This window comes from Crinia signifera, chromosome 1 (assembly GCF_055691185.1).
Source record: "Crinia signifera chromosome 1, ASM5569118v1, whole genome shotgun sequence".
NCBI lineage: Eukaryota > Metazoa > Chordata > Amphibia > Anura > Myobatrachidae > Crinia > Crinia signifera.
Window position 1 is genome coordinate 61,485,655 of NC_139217.1, and position 21,274 is coordinate 61,506,928.

A 21,274-nucleotide genomic window follows, 5' to 3' on the forward strand; every position below is an offset into this window, starting at 1 on the left:
GGGATACGCACTCAGTGACAAACACCTGTAACACAGCATAGGGATACGCACTCAGTGACACACACTGGTAACAGCATTGGGGTACACACTCAGTGACACACACCGGTAACACAGCATTGGAGTACAAGCTCAGTGACACACACCTGTAACACAGCATAGGGATACGCACTCAGTGACACACACCTGTAACACAGCATAGGGATACGCACTCAGTGACACACACTGGTAACAGCATTGGGGTACACACTCAGTGACACACACCGGTAACACAGCATTGGAGTACAAGCTCAGTGACACACACCTGTAACACAGCATAGGGATACGCACTCAGTGACACACACCTGTAACACAGCATAGGGATACGCACTCAGTGACACACACTGGTAACAGCATTGGGGTACACACTCAGTGACACACACCGAATATAGTTTTTTTTATCAGTCTTTATGAAAATGCTCAATTAGAAGAACGATCCATCTAATATAATTCAGCTAATACAGGTCTGGAATAATGTACCAGATTTTCAATAATATTACACCCAAGTTGGACGATATGATGATCTTATTGTATTAAATACGAAATTTGATTTTTATACTAGGAAGATATCCATACAGATATATATGATGTAGCTGTTTATACCTTTTATCAGACCCCAAAGTCCATTTCTCTGGGCAAGTATTTTTTAAAAATATATATTTTTTAATATTATTCAAGTACATTGCACATCATAATACATAGCATAGACAAATTGTACATTTGAATAGGTAGATACATATTTTGGATACATGGGATATTTAGAAAATAAGTGGATCATCAAATTAATTTTTGATTAAGGCACAGACCATAAATCCATGACAGAGACGTCCAAAACCCGGTGAAAAATGGCAAAAAAAAAAAATTCTGAGTAAAATGACATTAATTTGGTGCTTGTGTTCTGTCTTCCGTTGTATTGGTTTCCTCCTTACATAAAGTACGTTTCTTGCTTTGTGTTAAAGTGGCAAAAACATAAACGGCGGATAAGGAACCCTACAGCGTTTCATTAGCTGCTTTTAGGAAATGTATTTCTTTAAATTGTGGACAATAAAAAAAAAAGTTAAAATTTTTTTTTTTTTTAAAGAAAAAAAATTAATTTATTTTGCACTAACAAGTGTGAGGAATGTGGCAAGATGAAGCAGACTAGGCATTTTTTTATAATTAAATACATGTATAAGTTATTTGATATAGATATATGGCTTGCAAGTACACGTGAAGCAGTACATTGTCCATTTGTCTATTTCCTGAGGTGTAATCAAGGGCAGGAGGTTACTGCTTTAGCCTCTGTATTAAAAACATACAAACAAACAAAAAAAAGTTCACATTCTTAGGTCTGACCCGTGGCAAGTACAATGAGGTTGAGAGAACATCACTTACTGACCCTATGGAATTGTTTACATGAGATTCAGGCCAGCTGAATCCAGAGTATATATAAAAAAGAAGTTTAAGAGGTTGAAAAAAAATTTTTAAGAAAAAAATAATTTTCAGACAAGCATGTGTCTCTTTCTGTGGAGAGCGAGGTGGTCGGAGCGGGAGAAGCTACGGTCACAGTCTGGGCACTGAAATGGTTTGATTCCAGTGTGTTTACGGAAATGCCGAGTAAGCTCGTCAGAGCGGGCGAACTTCCACGTGCAGCCGTCCCAAGTACACTGATAAGGCTTTTCCCCTGCAGAAGAGAACAGGAAGATCAAATAAGTACTTGGAACAGTCCTTTAAGGGCAAGCAACAACAATCCCATACCACTTGAACAATACAACAACAAGAAAACAATACAAAAAAATAACTGTATAGTAATCACTTTAAAAATCAACAAGCACTGCGTGCGAGGAACGAGTTGTATACAGAATCATTATTATCCAAGCTCTTAGCTTTCATGGCAGTAACTACTTGTCTTTCTTCTGTAGTGAGTTCTATAGGGCACTGACTGACTATGTTAAATAGTTTTATATAAAGCAACTAGAGGTTTAAAGATTTGGATGGGTTAGTCTAATATTTACCATTCTATTACATTTTTGAAACTGTAAAGCAGAACTTGTTGGATGGAGGACCAATGCCCCAAGAAACATTCCTGGTATACTCGGGGCAATATTATCCATAAGGCTGGATACCGTGACAAAACAACAACAAAGGTGGACAAAAACTAGAAAAAATAAATAAAAACCAATAAAATCCCCAACCAACAAGGCACTGTAAATATGCACATATACAGTAAAAACCTTTTTTGGCCATGTACCCAACCAGCAATGTGTCCATCTTACAAACAGAGTATAAAGGATAATTTATCTCTTATAAAGTAAGATATGGGAGCCCAGTGAGCACTTTATACCTCACCCCGCCAAACGCACACCTCCCCGCACCTGCAGGCGTGCACGCAGCCGTGCACACAGGGGGAAAATCATTCCTCATAAAATGAAGGCCGTGGGGATAAGGAGGGGCGGGGAACACCTGCGGTTTCTAGGGAACGCCCAGAAAATGCAGGAGGCACATCCCCCAGAGTGTACATAACTTTAGACGGCTGTAATGTACCAACCTGTGTGTGTCCTCCTGTGTGCCTTTAAGTGGGAGCTTTTGGTGTAAACTTTATTGCATCCGTCATAATCACATCTATGTATTCGTCTCTTCCGCTGGGTCTCCGGAGATTCCACCGGTAGCGGCCTCTTCCCTGAGTGCACTATAACGGATGGGTGATGTCTGTGCAAAAAGAGAGAAGTTTCACATTACTTATCTTTCAACATAATTGACATTATGTGGAAACTATCCACATAGAAGATACAGTATGCAGTTGGTTTGGAAACATGCCAGAAGGAACGGCATTATTTAACATGTTAACACTGTAAACGGCATATACGTATTCCTGAAAATAATGCCACATAATCGCGTTCTATTTCTGAGGCTTATTATCCCCCACAATAGTTGTCATTTCTCATTACCGCGTACCACAGCCATAAGATATGACTGACCCCTCGCAGTACAAAACATGAAGATAGAGCCTATAGCCCACAATGACTATCATCGTATATAGGTAACACTGGTATTGGGGGACAAGCTTGCTCATTTTTGCATTTCCGCAGTCCGCATGGGTGGGAGATGCAGAAAAACTTGGAGAGAGGTACAATTGAGAGAGATAACCTACCAAGCAATCAGCTCCTGTCATTTTTCAAACAGTCGGTAAAACGGCAGTTAGAAGCTGGTTGATTTGTACTTTATCTCTCTCTCCAAGCTTCGATACACAAATGTATTTTGAAAATAAAAACAGGGATGGTCACAGATATCTCTGTTGAACCCAAATAAAGCAGCAATCATCCCTAAAAAGACTGAAAAGTACTTTATGACGTAAATCCCTATCTACACATTCCTTACTTGGTCCTCATGGAACCCTGAGTGTATTCGGATCTATGCTGCTGGATTTGGAGAGGAAATAAGCACTCTGGAAATGGAAAAAGGAACTGGTGACTTTAGGGATGAGTTTATTATTTTTAATAATTAACAAGACCGTGCTCTCCTTTCCCACGCAAACATGTTCAGGATTGCAAAACCGAGATTACGTTCCAGTTTGCTCTCCGTGCGTTTGTTTACACGCTCCGCTTCCTCCACCAGTAATGTGAAACAGCTTTTTTTCCCTCTCTCTGAACAGAGAGAAAAAAAAAAAAACTTTTAAAAAATATTGTAGCTTTAAAATCCTTCTGCCTCATCAGAAATATTTGTTATTGTCAGTCACTCCTTTACAGAGCAATTAAGAATTTCCTGTTGTTCTGTGCCAATAAGAGGGTGCGGTCCCTGCTCTTTGTCTGACGTCAGTTTCTAAAAAGGTACAGATCAGCCCATGGACCCCACCCAAGGGAAGTTTTTAGAATTGGCTCTTCACATTGAAAACACATTGCCACACCGCAGGTAGGCCTAATTCAGATGTGGGTGTACTTTATGCTGTCGTTGCAACCTTTTGCCATAAGCAACTGCGATGATATAATTGCGATTATACAGGCCAGCAATGTATATATTACTGGCACCACTACCCACCAATGAATATTTATATATTGGCCAGTAATAATATATACATTGCTGGCACATGTCAGCAATGTATATATTAGGCACCGCTACCCAACATTGATGATTTATTAGCCAGTAATATATACATTGATGGCACAGGCCAGCAATGTATATAATATTGGCACCACTGTCCACCGGGGGTTAAAGTTAGTCGGAACGGGGCAGAACTGCGTTCCGTCAGGTCATTTTGGAGGAGGAACGGTTCTGCCTCCGTATGCTTACCTTGCCTCACTGTCTGTCCTGCATTGCTAAAGGAGACAGCCGAGCAGAGCGGTGGTATACCCGGCTGACTCACAGCAGGCCCATCCATCCGCTTGCACCAAGCATGTTACCCTTGTCACCATGCATGTTACCCCTAGCAATGAGCATGTAGGTAAGCAGCACTTATGTGGCATTATATGTAATGGGCATTACTGTGTGTGGCATATGTGTAATGGGCATTATGGTGTGTGGCATAATGTGTAATCGGCATTACGGTGTGCATAATCCCTTGTCTCACAAAGCCATGCCCTACATTTTTGCTGTTGGGTTGTTTTGCACTGTGGAGTATATTTTGAATTAGGGTGGTATTACGTGTCCCGCATTATTCTTTTTTTTGGGGGGGTGTGAAATAGGCCATAAATTTAAAGCTTGCAAGGGGGTGTCGAACACCCCAGCAATGTATACGTTACCGCCGCCACTGCTCCCCCATGTATATTTTGTTATGGCGGTAATTTATACATTGTTAGCGCAGGTGAACGGATTTCTCCCTACGTACAATGCTGCAAATGAAATCTTAGCCATGCACATGGATGGGATTTTGCCCAGTTGGGGCTGCGCAGGGTGGAATATATGCAGTTCTGAATCAGGCCACAAGAACAGAAATGCACTGAATAAAATGGCCGCTGAATACAAACCCCGCCCATTATGTAAATAACCTTTTAGAGGCGCTATATAAATAATAGATAATAATACAAGCTCCCCAACTGGTCTATGTTTCCAATATGTGACTATAATAGGTGTGATAAAATGTTATATCACATGGGTTTCCTGGATATCAGTCATGTTTCTACCTCATCAATTACTGGTTATCCACCCACATGCATAGCTTCCACACCCAGATATCATATTGTGGACAGACCTTCAAATACAATGGGGGAGTGAAATAAAGTTGCAACAGCCGTACATAAGTATAAAAATGCTAAACTTTCATCAGTTACAAACCAGAATGTTTCAATTGTTCTAGGGTGTTTCAGTTATCACCTCTCTTTTATTCTAAGAACAATAAATCACCAGGCACAGAAGTGTAAAGTAAACCTGTCACTCCGCAATGCTGAGGAACAAGTTTGCCGAGCATGCTAATAAACTATGCGTTCGCAGAATTACCAGAGTACAGATTACAGGGGATGTGGGATTAATACGGCTGCTGAGTCACATCCACTTATCATGCAAAATATTGTAAACTACTGAAAGTACATGAGAACGGCCAGGCGCGCTTCTGCTGTAAGGCTGTGTAACTTACTCATGGAACACCACCTTCGGAGGGGTGCCGATACCAGGCGACATTTGTTCTGGATAGACGTCGGTCATTGGCTGCTCCAAACCGGGCTCAACCTTTATGCTTTTTATTAGAGGAGATTTTTCATAACAGTCAGACACGGCCATGGGCACTATAGAAGAAAGGACACTCATATCATTTCACTGTGTAGCCCTTATTTAAATACATCATATGGTAATTTCCTCTATCACACTAATATCATTAATAAATGATATACATATAAAAGAAGATTTTATATTAAGGTCACCTTCTGTACAGCTATCGGGGCAGAGGTATAAACCCTTAGAAGGTGATAAATTGGGGAGAGATAAAGTACCAACAGAGCAGACCCTAACTGTCATTTTTCAAGCATGGGGCATATGTATTAAGCCTGGTGAAGAGATAAAGTGGAGATAAAGTGGAAGGTGATAACACACCAGCTGTGTTTGAAAAATGACAGTTGGGATTTGATTGGCTGGTGCATTATCTCCTTCCACTTTATCTCTTCACCAGGCTTAATACATCTGCCTCACAGTCTGTAATGTGACAAGTAGGAGCTGATTAGCTGGTACTTTATCTCTCTCCACGGCTTAGTACATCTTCCCCATCATCCCTGTGTCTATATGAAAGGAACAATTTGTTCTATTTAACCCTTATGTGCAATTTGTGCAGCGGAACACGCCCACTTCCAATTAGCTGCACTTCCTTAAAGTACCAGGGCAAATGGAACGATGGGTAAAATAGATAGTCACGTGACCTGCATCACGGTTTGCCTATCCACATGCACCTGTGTGTACACAGAGGAGAGGGTTTAGGATGGAGAACCAGGATTAGGGAATGATTTTGTTTTGTGTTCCCAATTGTCTGCACCTGGTAGTGGTGGTGGTGTGGGGCAAAGGATGACAACTTGGCATATCTCAGGTTTCCACTGAACCCAAGGAATCCGTTTGGGGATATAAGGGTTAATATACCAAGCAGTGAAAAGAGTGGAGAACTGGACCAGTGGAGAAGTTCCATCAATCAGCTTTTTGGTAGCACTCATCAATGATAGGTACAAACTGGTTGCTATAGGAAACTTTCCCACTCTTTTGACTGTTCGATGGTTCCATTCTCCTCCACTGCAGTCAATATTAAATATAAAAGTGGGTGAATGTATGTCCGTATGTATAGTCTACAATAATACATTGCTGGCTGATGTAGGGGGATTTAGCTTAATTGGCCTTCTGCATAAAGGAGCAGACATACTGTAACTGGTAATAAGCGGGACAAACAGTGTGGACCCAAAGTTTTGGTGTTTGTTAAAAAAGTCTTTGTAAAGCCACTGAAGGTCCTTTGCTCAAGTAACTATTCAAGTAATTATTTCTTAATAATGACAATCAAAGGTTCGGTCACTTTGTAATGATATTTATCAGGCGTAGGGCCCCTAGTGCAATACAGGCTACAGCCAATAATGGGCCAGATGCACTAAGCATCATAAAGTGATCAAATGGAGAGTGATAAACAGCCAGCCAATCAGCTCCTACCTGCCATGTCACAGACTGTGTTTGAAAATTGACAGGCAGGAGCGGATTGGCTGGCTGTTTATCACTCTCCATTTTATCACTTTTGAAGCTTAGTACATCTGGCCCAGAGTGTTTTGCCCCCTTGAGCCAACAGAACCCTAACTGACTCATAGCTGCAGGAAAGTGGGCCCTACTCATTGTCTTACACCCATGTTACATTGAACATCTATAAGAATTATGGAGGACAACAGGCCATATATACATACCTGCCAACAGTCCAGACTTATTTTGTAATAAAGCGGTGTGGTCTCCTGTACACTTTCATGGAATTGGTGTGGTCTGGATGGGATGCGGTCAGTTTCTCGGCGGTCGGAATCCCGGCGGTCAAAATCCTGGCACTTTGTCCCTCTGTGGGTGTACATGACATCCATAGCGGGAGAATAAATTAGTGTGCCGAGCGTAGCGCGTTGAGCGCAGAGAGCCCGCCAGGGGGGGGGGTGCGCGATCCCCATCCCCCCTCTTGTCGGGATTCCGGCGGTCGGGATTCCGGCGTTGGGATTTTGACAGACCAGCCAGTGGCCCAATGTTTCCTGATTTTCCAGTTGGGAATTTTACCAAATGGGTTACTATGGGTGGAGCGGGTGTGGTTTAGTCAAACCGGAGAAGTAGCCCAACTTGTGCTCAGGAATGCTGGCAGGTATGGAGCCTGGCAGGTATGCTTATGTATAACACATTATTTACATGTAAATATATTTATACACACCCACAATTATCCTTACACTGTTACTATACTTACTGTGTTTGCTGCTTTGGTTGTCTAGCTCCTCAGCTAGTACAGTCGATACCATGATTGGCTGCTGGAGGTGGTGGGTGTACATGAAAGGAACCGGCTGTACAACCACCGGCTGTAGGAGGGGTAGGAGTCCTGGGTTCCTGTAGCCATGCCTTGGAAACGCAGATAACATGGGGTTGAGAGAAAATGGCATTGTAAAGTTTGGTACAGCAGGCGGTGATGGGGATAACTTTTTCAAAGGAGGGCTAGACGAGTGCATAAATACAAGCGGAGAACTCCTTCTATTCGGAGACTGGTATTTCACAGGAGACGGGGAGCTTCCAGTGGAGGGAGGAGAGTTTCTTTTGTTTGTAGTGAGATCAACCGGTTCCATTTGCAATCCAGATAATCCTTCAGGGCTGTGGTAGAGTTTACTGTGCAGCATGCCCGGTGTCGGATAAATTACACTGTATGTATTGTTTGTCTTCAGTGGCTCTATGTAACTGGATTGATAGGTCTACAGAGGAAAGAAAAAAAAAACACCTTAGTAGGTAATATGTAAACTGAAATAATAATTATTTAGGTTATGAGATTCCAGCAGACGCAGGAAGCAAGCTTAGGCTTTCCCGCGTGCATTCTCCATGATCTATCGCTGCTAGTTCAAAATTACTATAAACCATTCTTTGAACCATTTATGGATGACCTGTCTCCAGAACTCTGAAGAAGCAGCCATATTTAGGGTGGCATAATATTCCTGCAAATACAGGAAATATTGACTTTGCTGTACAGTATACAGCAAAGCTAGTACTTTAATCTACTGCTCAACATCTTGGCAACCGCTGTGTATCAGTACTCAGTTCAAGGAATGCTCATAGACATCAAGATCTGCAGTGGTGATAAACCAGAATGACAATGGACAAAATCATGACCGTTGAACCAAGTCCTACATCAGAGTTGGACTAGCCCGCAGGTGCAAAGGGGAAATACCTGAGAGGGGAAACACCAAGAGCCTGAAGGCCCCACTCCCTCAGTAAGTTGGAGGAGTAGGATCATGGATGAACATGGAGTCATCTGCTGCTGGACTCCTGCTCCCAAGGGGGCACCTCTCTCCCCTGCCAGTTTGAATCAGTTACTGTAATTGAAAGCCGTTGATATCGCTTCCGTGGCTGACTCCCTTTCCTACCATCATTTTTGCAAGTGTCACACCCTGTATTAGAACCCATGGCCTGTCTTACTGGAGACAGACACCTTACTGATTGAGCTATTTGGCGGCACCAATATTTATCTTGCCTCCGGGCAACTGGGATGAACGTACGCCACTGGCTCACTTTGTCCCATATGTGGTTTTTTTTTAAGACTGTTGGGAGTTATGCCAGAGTGGAGACTTTTCTTCCACTTCTGTAAGCCAAGTGGAAGCTGACTAGATCTATCGTAAAGCTTTAGCCTGCTTAGTATGTTGAGCTAAAACAACACCTTTGGTTTCCTAGAGGTTTAAAGTTCACTATTTTCTGTGCCAATTTCTTTTCTCTCCTCTCCTTTTACCAACCCAAAGGGTGGAGAGACTTCTTCCAGTAATCAGGCTCAAAGGCCGGACTCGGGCAGTGATTCAGGATAATCTAATCATCAAATGCTACTTGTCTTTTGGCGACATGTATCCAGCGCAGCCGTAAAACTGCGGCGTAAGCCTATCCACTTTCCTCCTGCCCCCGCTCTTCTAATCCAAAACGCTGGGATGATTAGTGTGGTTTTCGTTCTACAGAGCTAAGGACGTAATGCAGGGGTGATAGGGGAAACAGATGGTAGACAAAGTGAATGTTCTGCACTTGGCCAGGCAGCCGTCTATTCAGAATAAAAAAAAAACAAAAAAAAAAAAAAAAAATTAAAACCCACACAGAAGAATATGTTCTGTACAGCCAAAAGCCTGCCAAATCCATAGTGTGGTTCTTGGCACAAGCCTTTATAGGAGTAGATTTCATCCTGTAATAATGTAATTAGTCTATTGCCGTAGAAATATCCACTATATTATTAGAAAATCTCACTTTTCATGGTGACATTTCTTTATAGGTATAAAAACAACACAACAAAAACAAACAAACCGGTCCCCTCCCACCGTGATCTGCTGGAATAATACAGGACATTCATGACCCACTGGACTTCTGTCTGGTGTATCTATAATATGGCACCACTGAAGGGGGCTTTAAAAACTTTGTCAGAAGGAAAAAATGATGACTTCACAAACGAAAACTTGCAGCGCTTGCTTAAAAAGGGCTATAAAATCTAGCTGATCCAAAGGAATTTGAATTTCCATGCCAAATAAATTTGGAAGAAGTGTTTCAGGAGGTATTGGAATAGGTCTTTAAACAACAGTGCTGACCCCACACCTCCTGAAAGCTTTGGCAATAGGTTTGTTAAGAGCGTCAACCTTGCAGTGAACCAGCTGTGACATTGTGTTCTGTGGGACAAAGTAGCAAAAAGTAAAGTACACAAGCCTGTGTTTGTACATGTTCGGAAAACAGCCCCCGACGTTAATTAAGTGTACAGAGGGATGTGGCAAGAAGAATGACAAAACCCCCCACCTATCCACCTATTTATTTCATGTACACAATATAAAAAAAAAAAACAGTTTCGTGAGCAATTTTGTACAAGGCACAAAAGACCAGGGCCAGTGAAACAATTAGGCACAGTGGCCAGCTGCCCAGGGCCTCACAATTCTAGGGGCCTCCGAGAAATAGTGGGTGGTGATCACACAAACAGAGTGGCCAGGTAGCATTCCCTCCAAGACTACAGCCAGGTCGTGAATGGCTGTGAGCATGCTCATTGGTGGATTGACGGAGCTTTCCACCAATCAGAGTGCTGATAGCTATTCACTGTATGCAAGCATATGGAGATATGGTGCAGGACTGTTGTTTTTTAATTGTATCCATGAATGGGTAGGTGTGCCAGTGCATTGCTTTGCCCAGGGCATACAATGCTGTTAAGACAGCCCTGCATAAGAATGCACTTCAAGTACTGGCAGAGTGGACTGTATATAAGCAAAAGGCCCAACGCACACAGGTTGTAACTAAAACAAATACTTAAACTAAAAGCAAAAAAAGTGTGACACTAGAACCATAAATCAAAGCACTCACACACATGAGCACAGAACACCAATACAGAGATGAATGAGCAGTTCTGGGAATAAGAATTTTGTTTTCTGGGACCATGAAGTCATTAATCAACAGTCCATCCGTTGTCCCGAATTCCTAACGTCTGATGTCAGAGGGGATCGCGTTTAAATCTATTTCCACTTTTACAGAGAGTGTTTACAAATGCAATACATAAAGTTTGGAAGCCATTCATTTAACATGCACAGGAAGCTGAGCAATATCATTTCCACACAGTCAGCCGAGTCATTTCAGCCTCCCCTGTTCTTGCGGTAACCGACAGCAACATCTTACAAAAACCCGCAGAATACAGACGCTCACCGTCTGGTTATACTATTAAAGTTTTTTGTTGTCTGAATATTTAAAAGCACCTTTATGTTCAGGAAAAAAAAAACTTTGGTGCTGCGAGAAAACAGCTTTGAAATAGAAGTATAGAGAATTCACTCCCTGAAACGCCAGACAAGATGACCTAATACAGGCAGATGATGGTGATTATTCTACAGAGTGAAGTCTGGAGGGTGCCCAGCGCTCCGTTAAGCAGCCCTGAGGAAGGTGATGTCATTTTAAGTAACCGGCTGGGGTTTGGCAAAGGGACGAGGTGAGTGTTCGGTGCCAATTTAGAAGCCTGCATTTCTTTCAGACAGATAATCCTGCGATCTCGCTCCTATATGTTGTAGTTGCTGAGAGCATGTCTGGCTAATAATGTAATTAGCAGGATGGGGAGCACGTGATTTCCGAAGCCAGTCCCCAGCCTCAATCCACACACCTTTCACATTATTATGACATCATGGACTTTACAGGAGAAGTGTCGACCTGGAACTCATTTGTAGAAGTGCTAAGATTAAGCCTTTCCTGGCACGGCCTGACCAGGAATATTTTTATGAGGCCTCTACCATAAACTCCCATTTTTGCCGGGAATAGGGCTTTTCGCCCTTTTGTTAAACTTAAACCAAATGAGGCGCTCTCCTAGACGAACGCTGTTCATGAAGGTAGCACGGAACCGATTTCCTGACAAATGTAATTTCAGAGGTAGTTTAGTAAGGTAAGCGCACCTGTCATTTGTTTTCTTCTGTGGTGCCGCATTTTGGGCCTATTTCAGACCTGATCGGAGAACAAATTTGTACTCAAAATGGTCAAAAAACATGCTTCACTGCAGGTGGGGCAGATGTAACATGTGCAGAGGTGCCTGAGAAAAGAGAATAAAGAGGTACCTGAGACTACGCAAGGTCCACCTGGCATGTATCGGATTCTTATGGGACTTTAATTTTACCAGGGCATCATAGGAACGGTCTTGTGCCTATTCCACTAGTGCTAAAACCGGGTATTATGTACCATTTTACTGTATCTATTATGCTTTTATAAGCGTCAATTAAATGTACCCCTAATGTATTAATATTATTCTATTGTTGTTTTAGCGCAATGACATTTGTTTTTCACATTAGTGACAGCTAACATTTAGTTGAGTTTTTCACAGTTTGGGTCTAACTTTAGAAGCTTTTTCGACTTCATAGCGTAGAACAGTTGCTGGGTACTCCCATCGGCCTTAAGAAACCATAGTATTTTATAAGGATGCCATTTGGGGAGTTCAGCCTGGCCTCAGCTGGGGTAAAGGCTCCAAATTGGCCCGGTCCTTGTTAGCAATGGAAGTTAGAAGTGTTTTCTTTCAGCTGAATATTTCTATTTCGCTCCAAGTCAGCAGAATTTTCAAGGATTTCCACACATGCCGCAAATATCGAGCTCCATGGCAACCGGATTTATTTTACAAACATTAAGCTGGAGGCCCAAAAGCCAATTTATAGGAAAGGGCTTATTTTATAAGCTCACTTGACTTTAGATGTAAACCAATTGTTCTTTTAAAAGTATTTCCAACTGCACAGAAGCAAAGCATCAAACCCCCCCCCCCCCCCCCCCACACACACACACACACACAGTTGCAGGATCCTTTCCTTGGAATAATTTATTATTATTTATTAACAGTTTCTTATATAGCGCACACATATTCCGCAGCGCTTTACAGAGAATATTTGAACATTCACATCAGTCCCTGCCTCAGTGGAGCTTACAATCTATATTCCCTACCACATGTACACGCACACAGACATTCTAGGGTTCATTTGTTTGGAGCCAATTAGCCATACCAGTATATTTTTGGGCTGTGGGAGGAAACCGGAGTACCCGGAGGAAACCCACGCAAGTACGGGGAGAATATACAAACTCTGCACAGTTAGAGCCATGGTGGGAATCGATCCCGTTACCTCAGTGCTGTGAGGCAGTAATGATGGAGTTATCATATACTGGATGGAAAGCCTTGCCTTGTTTCCAAATTAAATTACATTTCCCTATGTAGTCTATTAGGGTACTACATTGGTTTTAAAATGTTATACTAATGTACACAAATCACAATGAAAAAGTGGGACTCAATCCTATTTTCCATGTACTGGTCTAACACAAATATTAAAGACACTTCAAAATGTCCTTGTATTAGCAGTTTATATGGTATTTATCATGGTACTAGTAAGGTTGCACTGCTCACCACTGTACACTGATCTTTTACCCATAATCCTGTTCTCTGCGTCCTTGGCACTACTGTAAATGTAGGGGCAGCACGGATGGTGTAATGGGTAGCATTACTGCCTCACAGCACTGAGGTCATGGGTTCGATTCCCACATGTCCCTAACTGTGTGCAGTTTGTATATTCTCCCTGTGCTTGCATGGGTTTACTCTAGGAACTCCAGTCTCCTCCCACAATCCCACAATGGCTACATCACTTCCTCAGTCCACACAGCCCTTCTCCAACTGCCTGCTGGGCCCTCTCCTTCCCCTTGCACCTAGCTACAAACCCCCAGTGTGAGACAAGTTATTCTGCACTGGGCTCCCCTCTTCTCCCATAGCTCCCACTCTGTCCCTTCACAGAGGTGCCAGAATGAAATTGTACCTTGGCCACCCCAACCTGACAATGTTCTGGTGCCCCTGCATATAAGCATGCACCATTATATACCATTACCATAACTTAATTGTGGGGTATTAAACTAATTTTAGGGTCCACACAACCAGTAATATGAAACCACTTTGTCAGAAGTATGCAATAGACTTTTATACTTTTATAGTACAAACAAAACGTAACTGAGTTCTGAGTAACTGAGTTCTATTTCCAAGTTCTTGTACAAAACCAGGGCCACGACTGTTGGGCTGGCCCGACAGCTATTACCATGTCCCTTCTCGACCGGCTTGCCGGAAAATCGGCACATGGGATTCAATGTCCCGCCTGCCGAATGCCGATAAGGGGGCGTGACCGCAAGATACGGACGTGGATTGTCAAGCTGCGGCCGGGAGCTCGACAATCCACGGCCGTTCTCGGCAGAATGGGCCCGACTGCATCGGGCCTGTTCTGCCGAGATCCCTGTTCAATGCTGTCGGGAAAGACAGCATTGAATTGGGCCCCGCCACTATTTCCCTCCGTCAGGAAGATTGAATAACCCCCTATGTCTATTGTATAATGCACATGAAGGCCACCATAATAATAATCCCATCATAGAAACTATATAAAGAATCAAAGGAACTATATAACGCTCATAAACATACATGTAACTTTCCGCAGGGAATAGCCTGTGACTCGGGCCCTGCAAAAACAATTACTGCTGTCTAAGCATCCACATCCTGCCCGGGGGACAATTACATCCGCAATGCTAGACGCAGGTCTGCACAGAGGCAGCGAGGAGAGCCTGACGAGGTGCTTTGTGCGCTGGGAGCAAACCTGGCTCTAAAACTCTCCACCAATTGCTCATTTTCATCCAACCTGTTGGCCAAAAATATGAGACGGGGTCTGGCAGCTCCTGTGGCAGGAGTCAAAGGAAGGGAATGGGAAGAATTAGCAGCAGACTGGCTCCTGTGATGAGGCTTAGTTATACAGAGTCTGCTCCTGGGGCACCAGCGCTGTCAGGGGATACTACCAAACACATAGATCACGGTACAGTTGCAAAATAATGCAATATAAATATAGACACAAGCTGGAAAAAATATTATTGTGCTCAGGAAAGAAAAAAGTGTTTGTAATGAACTGCGGCGAGCACAAAGGGGAATTGGACTCTTTCTGCAGAATCACTAGAGTCACTCTGGAATAACACATTAATATAAGCCCGGTATGTTTATGCATTCCAATAAACGCTTCGTACTGTTTTGCCTCCGCTGCTACTTATGCAACTAAGCGCGGAACATTTCATCTCGGACAAACTAACAAACTTAGTATATACAAGTATGAGGGAGAGGTACTCAGCCCCGGAGAGTGACAAAGTGGAGGGAGATACAGAACTAGCTAATCATCTCCTCACTGCCATGTGCAGACTGTTTGAAAAATGGCAGTTGGGAGCCAATAGGACTATCTTCATCCACTTTATCTTTCTCCAAGGCATAGTACACAGACTCCGAAGTACCAGCCAATCGGCTCCTAACTGCTATCTTACATGGGGACTGGATTATATGGTCGACCTAAAGCACAATGGTCAACAGTCATTAGGTCGACACCACTAGGTCGACATGGGTCTAGGTCAACATGGGACAAGGTTGACAGGCCAGGCTTGTGTCGATGGTCAACAGTCATTAGGTCGACACCACTAGGTCGACATTGGTCTAGGTCTACATGGGACAAGGTTGACAGGCCAGGCTTGTGTCGACCTAATGACCTGTCGACTTTGTCCCATGTCGACCTTGCAGTATGTCCATGTTACATGTTGTGTATAAATAATAAGAGTTGGGAGCTGGCTGGTCCTTTAGCTCTTTCCATTTTATCACTCTCTGAAGCTTTGTAAATCTGACAAATAATGTAATTTCCGACTACCAACAACAAAGGATTTATTCTTTTTAAGCCGAAAATGTTAGCTTTGAAATGAATCCCCAATAGCTAAGGAATAACATGTAAAGGTGTATGGCACAATTGTGTTTTAGGGAGAGATGTATTAAATGTATAAAATTTAAAGTGGACAAGAAAAGAGGTTGCCTATAGCAACCATTAAACTTCAATGACCAAGCAGCTGTTATGAGCAACTTTTCCTTTTGTCCTATTAAAAAGGTTTGATACATCTCCCCCACAGGCTTCAGGGTGACCCTGAGGTTAGTGGCAACAGACTCCCCCTTGCGTTTCAAAGGCTCGGTTGCAAATGCTGCTGCCAATCCCACCACTATACTATTATTTGGCAATATCCAGCTGGTGTAACATATAATAGTCCATCCACCATCCATTCTGCATTTACCAGTGGTCTACCAACAGCTGCGATGCTGCAGACTTCTGGATTGTGGCCAGCGCAGCATGCGTGCAGCTAGACCCTACTCATATTGTTAATAAAAGCCAATTGCTTCCTGTTATTGTGTAACCAATGAACATCTCCCAAACCCAGCAGGGACCCACTTGCTGTACTTACCAATGACATGGGCTCCATGGCCTCCTGCTTAATAGGAACTGGATCGAACATCAACATCTTTGCATCAATCCCACAATGTGTATTCTTGTCTGGAACGATAAGAAGGATAAGAATTAAACTTTCATAATACTGATGTTATGCAGTAATTACAAACGTTTTCCTTCTGCAGTACAAACTCATGGAAACGGTAAGAGATTATGGATAGTTGTACTTGTGTATTATCACGGCGCCCCCGATATTGATCGCGCAATATTTTGATCGCATCGCATGCCATACACCCGATGGCATGCAATGCGATTTTAGCCACCTATACGTTTTTAAAATTGTATAAGCACCCAAATGGGTGCTTACAATGTTAAATGCACCCCCACACCACCCCCCACTATAAACGTGAACCCGAAGCGTGGCGAGCGCAGCGAGCCCGCGAGCCCGCGAGGGGCGGCGGTACGCGTCCTCCAACCTTTTCATACCCCCACTATCCACGTCGGCGTGGAGTTGATTTTATAAAGTGTGGTGAGCGCAGCGAGCCCGGAGCGTGGCGAGCGCAGCGAGCCCCGCGTGGGGACGCGCATAACTTCACAGGTATACGCTCCCCCCCCCCGCGGAAAAGGCCGGAGGACGCGTACTGCCGCCCCTCGCGGGATCGCTGCCCTTGCCACGCTTCGGGTTCACGTTTATAGTGGGGGGGGGGGGGTGCATGGGGGTGGCGTGGGGGTGCATTTAACATTGTAAGCACCCATTAGGGTGCTTATACAAGTTCAAATCGCATCCCATTGCATTGTATGGCATTGTATGCCATATATAATGTCATACAATTTTAAAATTGTATGACATTGGTTAACATCGCATGATATCGCATCGCATATCATCGCATGCCAAATGGTATGCGATGCGATGGGCGCCGTGATACTACACAAGTACCTGGATAGTTTTAAGCAACGAGTGAACAAATACAGATGGTGCCGCTCTCCATGTTGTCGCCAGCTGCTGGTATCTGGCGCGCTGGCGAACATGGACGCGTGAGCATCTCGCACGATTGCAGAGAATGGGGCGTGCCAGCGGCTACAACACACATATCGGCGTGCCGGGAGACGTTCAGATGAGAGTGGCTCCATCTGTACCAATGTTGAGCCCCCTGGGCCAGGGGTGGGCAATAAGCGGCCTTTCAGCTGTTGGGTGTACATGGTAGCACATCAAAGCTTTATGCACTGAGGGCCAGATGTATCAAGCTTGAAAAAGTGATAAAATGGAGAGTGATAAACAACCAGCCAATCAGCTCCTACCTGTCATTTTTCAAACCCAGCCTGTAACATGGCAGGCAGGAGCTGATTGGCTGGCGGTTTATAACTCTCCATTTTATCACTTTTTGAAGCTTGATACATCTGGCCTAGTGTGATTAAGACAGAACACCCCAAACAGGCAGATTCTCACCCTGGCCCTTATTCTAAATCGGACGGTACGGCCCGCGTGCGGCCGTACCGCCGATGTTTTTAGTCTGCACATGCGCAGAGGTCAATCTGCGCATGTGCAGCCCCCTTCGCCGCAGACGTATTTCGTCCGCCGCAAAGGGGGCGTATAGGGGCGTGAGGGGCTTCATACCCTCATTTCCCTATGTGTACGCCCCGCGTTTCATGGGCGTTCCCATGCAAACGCGGGGCGTATGCATGGTAATGAGGGTGTGACGCAACTCATGGGGGCGGAAAGCTGACGTCGCCGGATGTCAGCTCTCAGCCCCCATACAAGCTAGCACACGGACGATTGTCCGTGTGGTCTCAGCTTGCGGGAGCTGCTGGGGCGTGCGGACCTGCCTTCGATGGTCGACGACCATCGAATGCAGGGGGCAGCTCCCACCATGGTGGAGGCGTACGCCTCCACCATTTTTATGCGGATCGCCAGCCGTCCGTGTACGGACGGCCGTGGCGATCCGTCTCGTGGGCGGGGATTGGTTTGTGCGGCCGGAGCACCGTGTGCGGCTCCGGCCGCACCAACCAGAATAAGGGCCCCTGTTTGGGGCTCATCAGTATAAGGCAGCAGTTTTAAATTACCATGTAAAGCAGGGATGGGGAACCTTCGGCCCTCCAGCTGTTGCTGAACTACACATCCCAGCATGCCTTGCTACAGTTTTGCTATTTGCCAATCCTAGAACTGTTGTAGGGCATGCTGGGATGTGTAGTGCAACAACAGCTGGAGGGCCAAAGGTTCCCCAGCCCTGATGTAAAGCATTGCTACCGTAACAAGAACAGTAAAACATGAGGCTGACAGAGGACATTATTTTTTCTAATAATATATTTGAAAATGGTCTTTACACGTTTGCAACTGAGTGGAAAAATTGTTCCAGCAAAAAGAATTGGCAGTGCGACATGCAATATTCCAGCAGATGAGGACACTGGGTTCTGTACACGGTGACATCACTGACATTATTACTCCACCATGTCACTGTTCACTTCAGCAGATAAAGGCTGTGAGCTGTCCCTCCCTGCGCCTGAGTGCCACAGACACGTCAAGTCCGGTGAGTGAAGATGGCATACACCCAGGGAGTGAAGGACTTGTTGGTAGCAATGAGTCTACTGTTTCCCAGACAGAGCAGTAAGCCATCCATGCTCCCAAAACAAGAGGGTTTAACAAAACAATGGTCTTAAAGTACACTAACACTAAACTGAAATAAAACATTGTAGTATATAGCACGTCTAAACAGTTTGTGATTGGTAACTTCTGTACGGCTGTGTGGGAGATCGGGACGTTAGCATCTCTCCCTTCCAACGGCCGGGTGCCACCTGTGCTTTTTAGTGCTGTCCACAAACACAGGCCGACTATCAATCAAGTTGTGAATGGACAGCGATGACAATCCACCGCTGGCTACGTTCACACGGATGGCTCGTCCACTACGATCCAGGCGGATACGCGGTCATTCAACAATGGGTCTGAATCAGGCCCATCCGGCTGACATGCTGGATAATACGGTATGTCTGACCGATGAATATTTTTGCTAAATACACTATAGGATTATCTGGGTGATCTGCTGGTAATGTCCTGTTTTAGGAACCAGTTAATCAACTTCTGATAAACACATTAATAATCCATGAACTAAGGTGTCTAAAATTAAATTGACAAGTCTGTCCAGGCAATCACTATCCCCCTAGAAGTTCCTTAATCGCTTTATTTTTGGCAGTAGGTAAGGAAATATGTGTGCAGGGCAGGCATGGCCATTGGGAAACATGGCCAAAGATTCCTTGCTGGTGACCCTGTCACCTATAGGCTACAGAGGTAACACCAAGCTATGCTGATTGGTGCTTGGTAATATGGGCACTAACTAAAAACAAAAAAGGAGACAACAGTATGCCGGAGATATCTCTTGTATGTCCAGCATTCAACTTTGGGCAAATAACATGTTTATTGGGGTAGTAACATTAAAAGGGGAAGGGTTAATTGGTCGACAGTCATTAGGCCGACACCACTAGGTTGACATGCTGAAATGTTGACATGGGTCTAGGTCAACAGTTCATTGGGGCGACACAAGCAATAGGTCGACATGGGCTAGGTCGACAGTCAAAAGGTCGACATGGGGTTTTTCACTTGTTTTTAACCCGAATGTTGACACAGTCGACATGGACACAGGATAAAGTTCACCACGTCCCCCTCGCTTTGCTCGCCGTGCTTCGGGCTCGGCTATTTTATTCTCCCACCATGCCCTAGTGGATGGTAGGGCATGAAATACCGCCTATCGGCACACGTCGGGTCAAAAAACTGTGAAAAACCCCATGTCGACCTTTTGACTGTTGACCTAGACCGTGTCGACCTAATGCTTGTGTCAACCTGATGACCTGTCAACCTTGTCCCATGTCGACCTTTCAGCATGTTGACCTAATGACTTTTGACTTTATGTCGAACTAATATCCCCATTAAAAAAATAGGCCCATAAAAGTTGAATAAATGTATTTCAGAACTGATTATCATACCTACAAATGGCCTGTAGGTGGCAGCCCATTGATGTACAGAGAACACTTGTTTGCCAAACAAAACAAAACAAAAAAAACAATACAAATCAAAAACCGACGTTAAAGTTTGATCTATTGAAATCAATGTGTGTAAAATTAAGACCACAAGTAGTACTTAAATAAATAGTTATTCATTACTGTACTTAGACGCGAGGGTAAAGTTTTTCAGAAGATTCCAGACTATAATCTTTCGTTGCATTTTAACAGGTGTATTCCAAGAACACAAATGACGAGACAGGCACTCCAAGCAAAGAAAAAGCTGGGATGCTATAGGCTCGCTGGCAGTTCAGGCTACGCAAAGTCCGGTCCTGCAGCCGCCATGGTGTTGTAGCGAGGACAAAGCTGTTTCTCCTCCCTGCAACACTTGTTGTCCTCAGAATAAGCCATTTGCGTCATGTCTGAGGAAATAAAATTTACCTAGTTTTGCTTTCTGATCTGGCCTAGAATTGATATTTCCTCTTAGCTAATTAAGACGAACTTGCGGACTGGGGTCATCCAAAGGAGAGCTTTTGTTTAGTTGCCTTCTCGCGCTTCCGCTGAGTATTAAGTACTTCTCCTCTTGCCCAATAATCTACAGATGCTGAAGTAAGAAAAATTGCTGATTTCTGACTTATTTCTATATAAAACCAGAACACGAGATTACATAAAACACCCAGCTCCATTTGACAGCATTTCAATCCACAGTTAACCCTTGGAATTCCAACATCTGTGAGAGATGTGCAAAATATCTGCTAAAAATGCCAGCGTCGCTCACATTTGTTATATGAACTAAAAAAAAAAAATGCAGTGTAAAAAAAAAAAAAAAAAGATTATATTTCCTACATAAAGGAAACCATTACAGGGCATTATGA

General features: G+C 43.9%; 1 protein-coding gene across 1 annotated transcript in view; it reads right to left on the reverse strand.

The window, feature by feature from the left end:
• Window positions 1–678: 678 nt before the first annotated feature.
• Window positions 679–21,274, reverse strand: part of KLF3 (KLF transcription factor 3) — a 47,126-nt gene continuing 26,530 nt past the window's right edge. Inside the window, exons 2-6 of the mRNA XM_083158461.1 lie at window positions 16,429–16,517; window positions 7,895–8,387; window positions 5,582–5,729; window positions 2,564–2,724; window positions 679–1,699 (exon numbers count right to left, since the gene is read on the reverse strand). Of these exons, the coding sequence (XP_083014587.1) occupies window positions 1,518–1,699; window positions 2,564–2,724; window positions 5,582–5,729; window positions 7,895–8,387; window positions 16,429–16,485 (1,041 nt within the window). The 5' untranslated portion in view covers window positions 16,486–16,517 and the 3' untranslated portion in view covers window positions 679–1,517. The remainder of the gene's footprint in view (window positions 1,700–2,563; window positions 2,725–5,581; window positions 5,730–7,894; window positions 8,388–16,428; window positions 16,518–21,274) is intronic.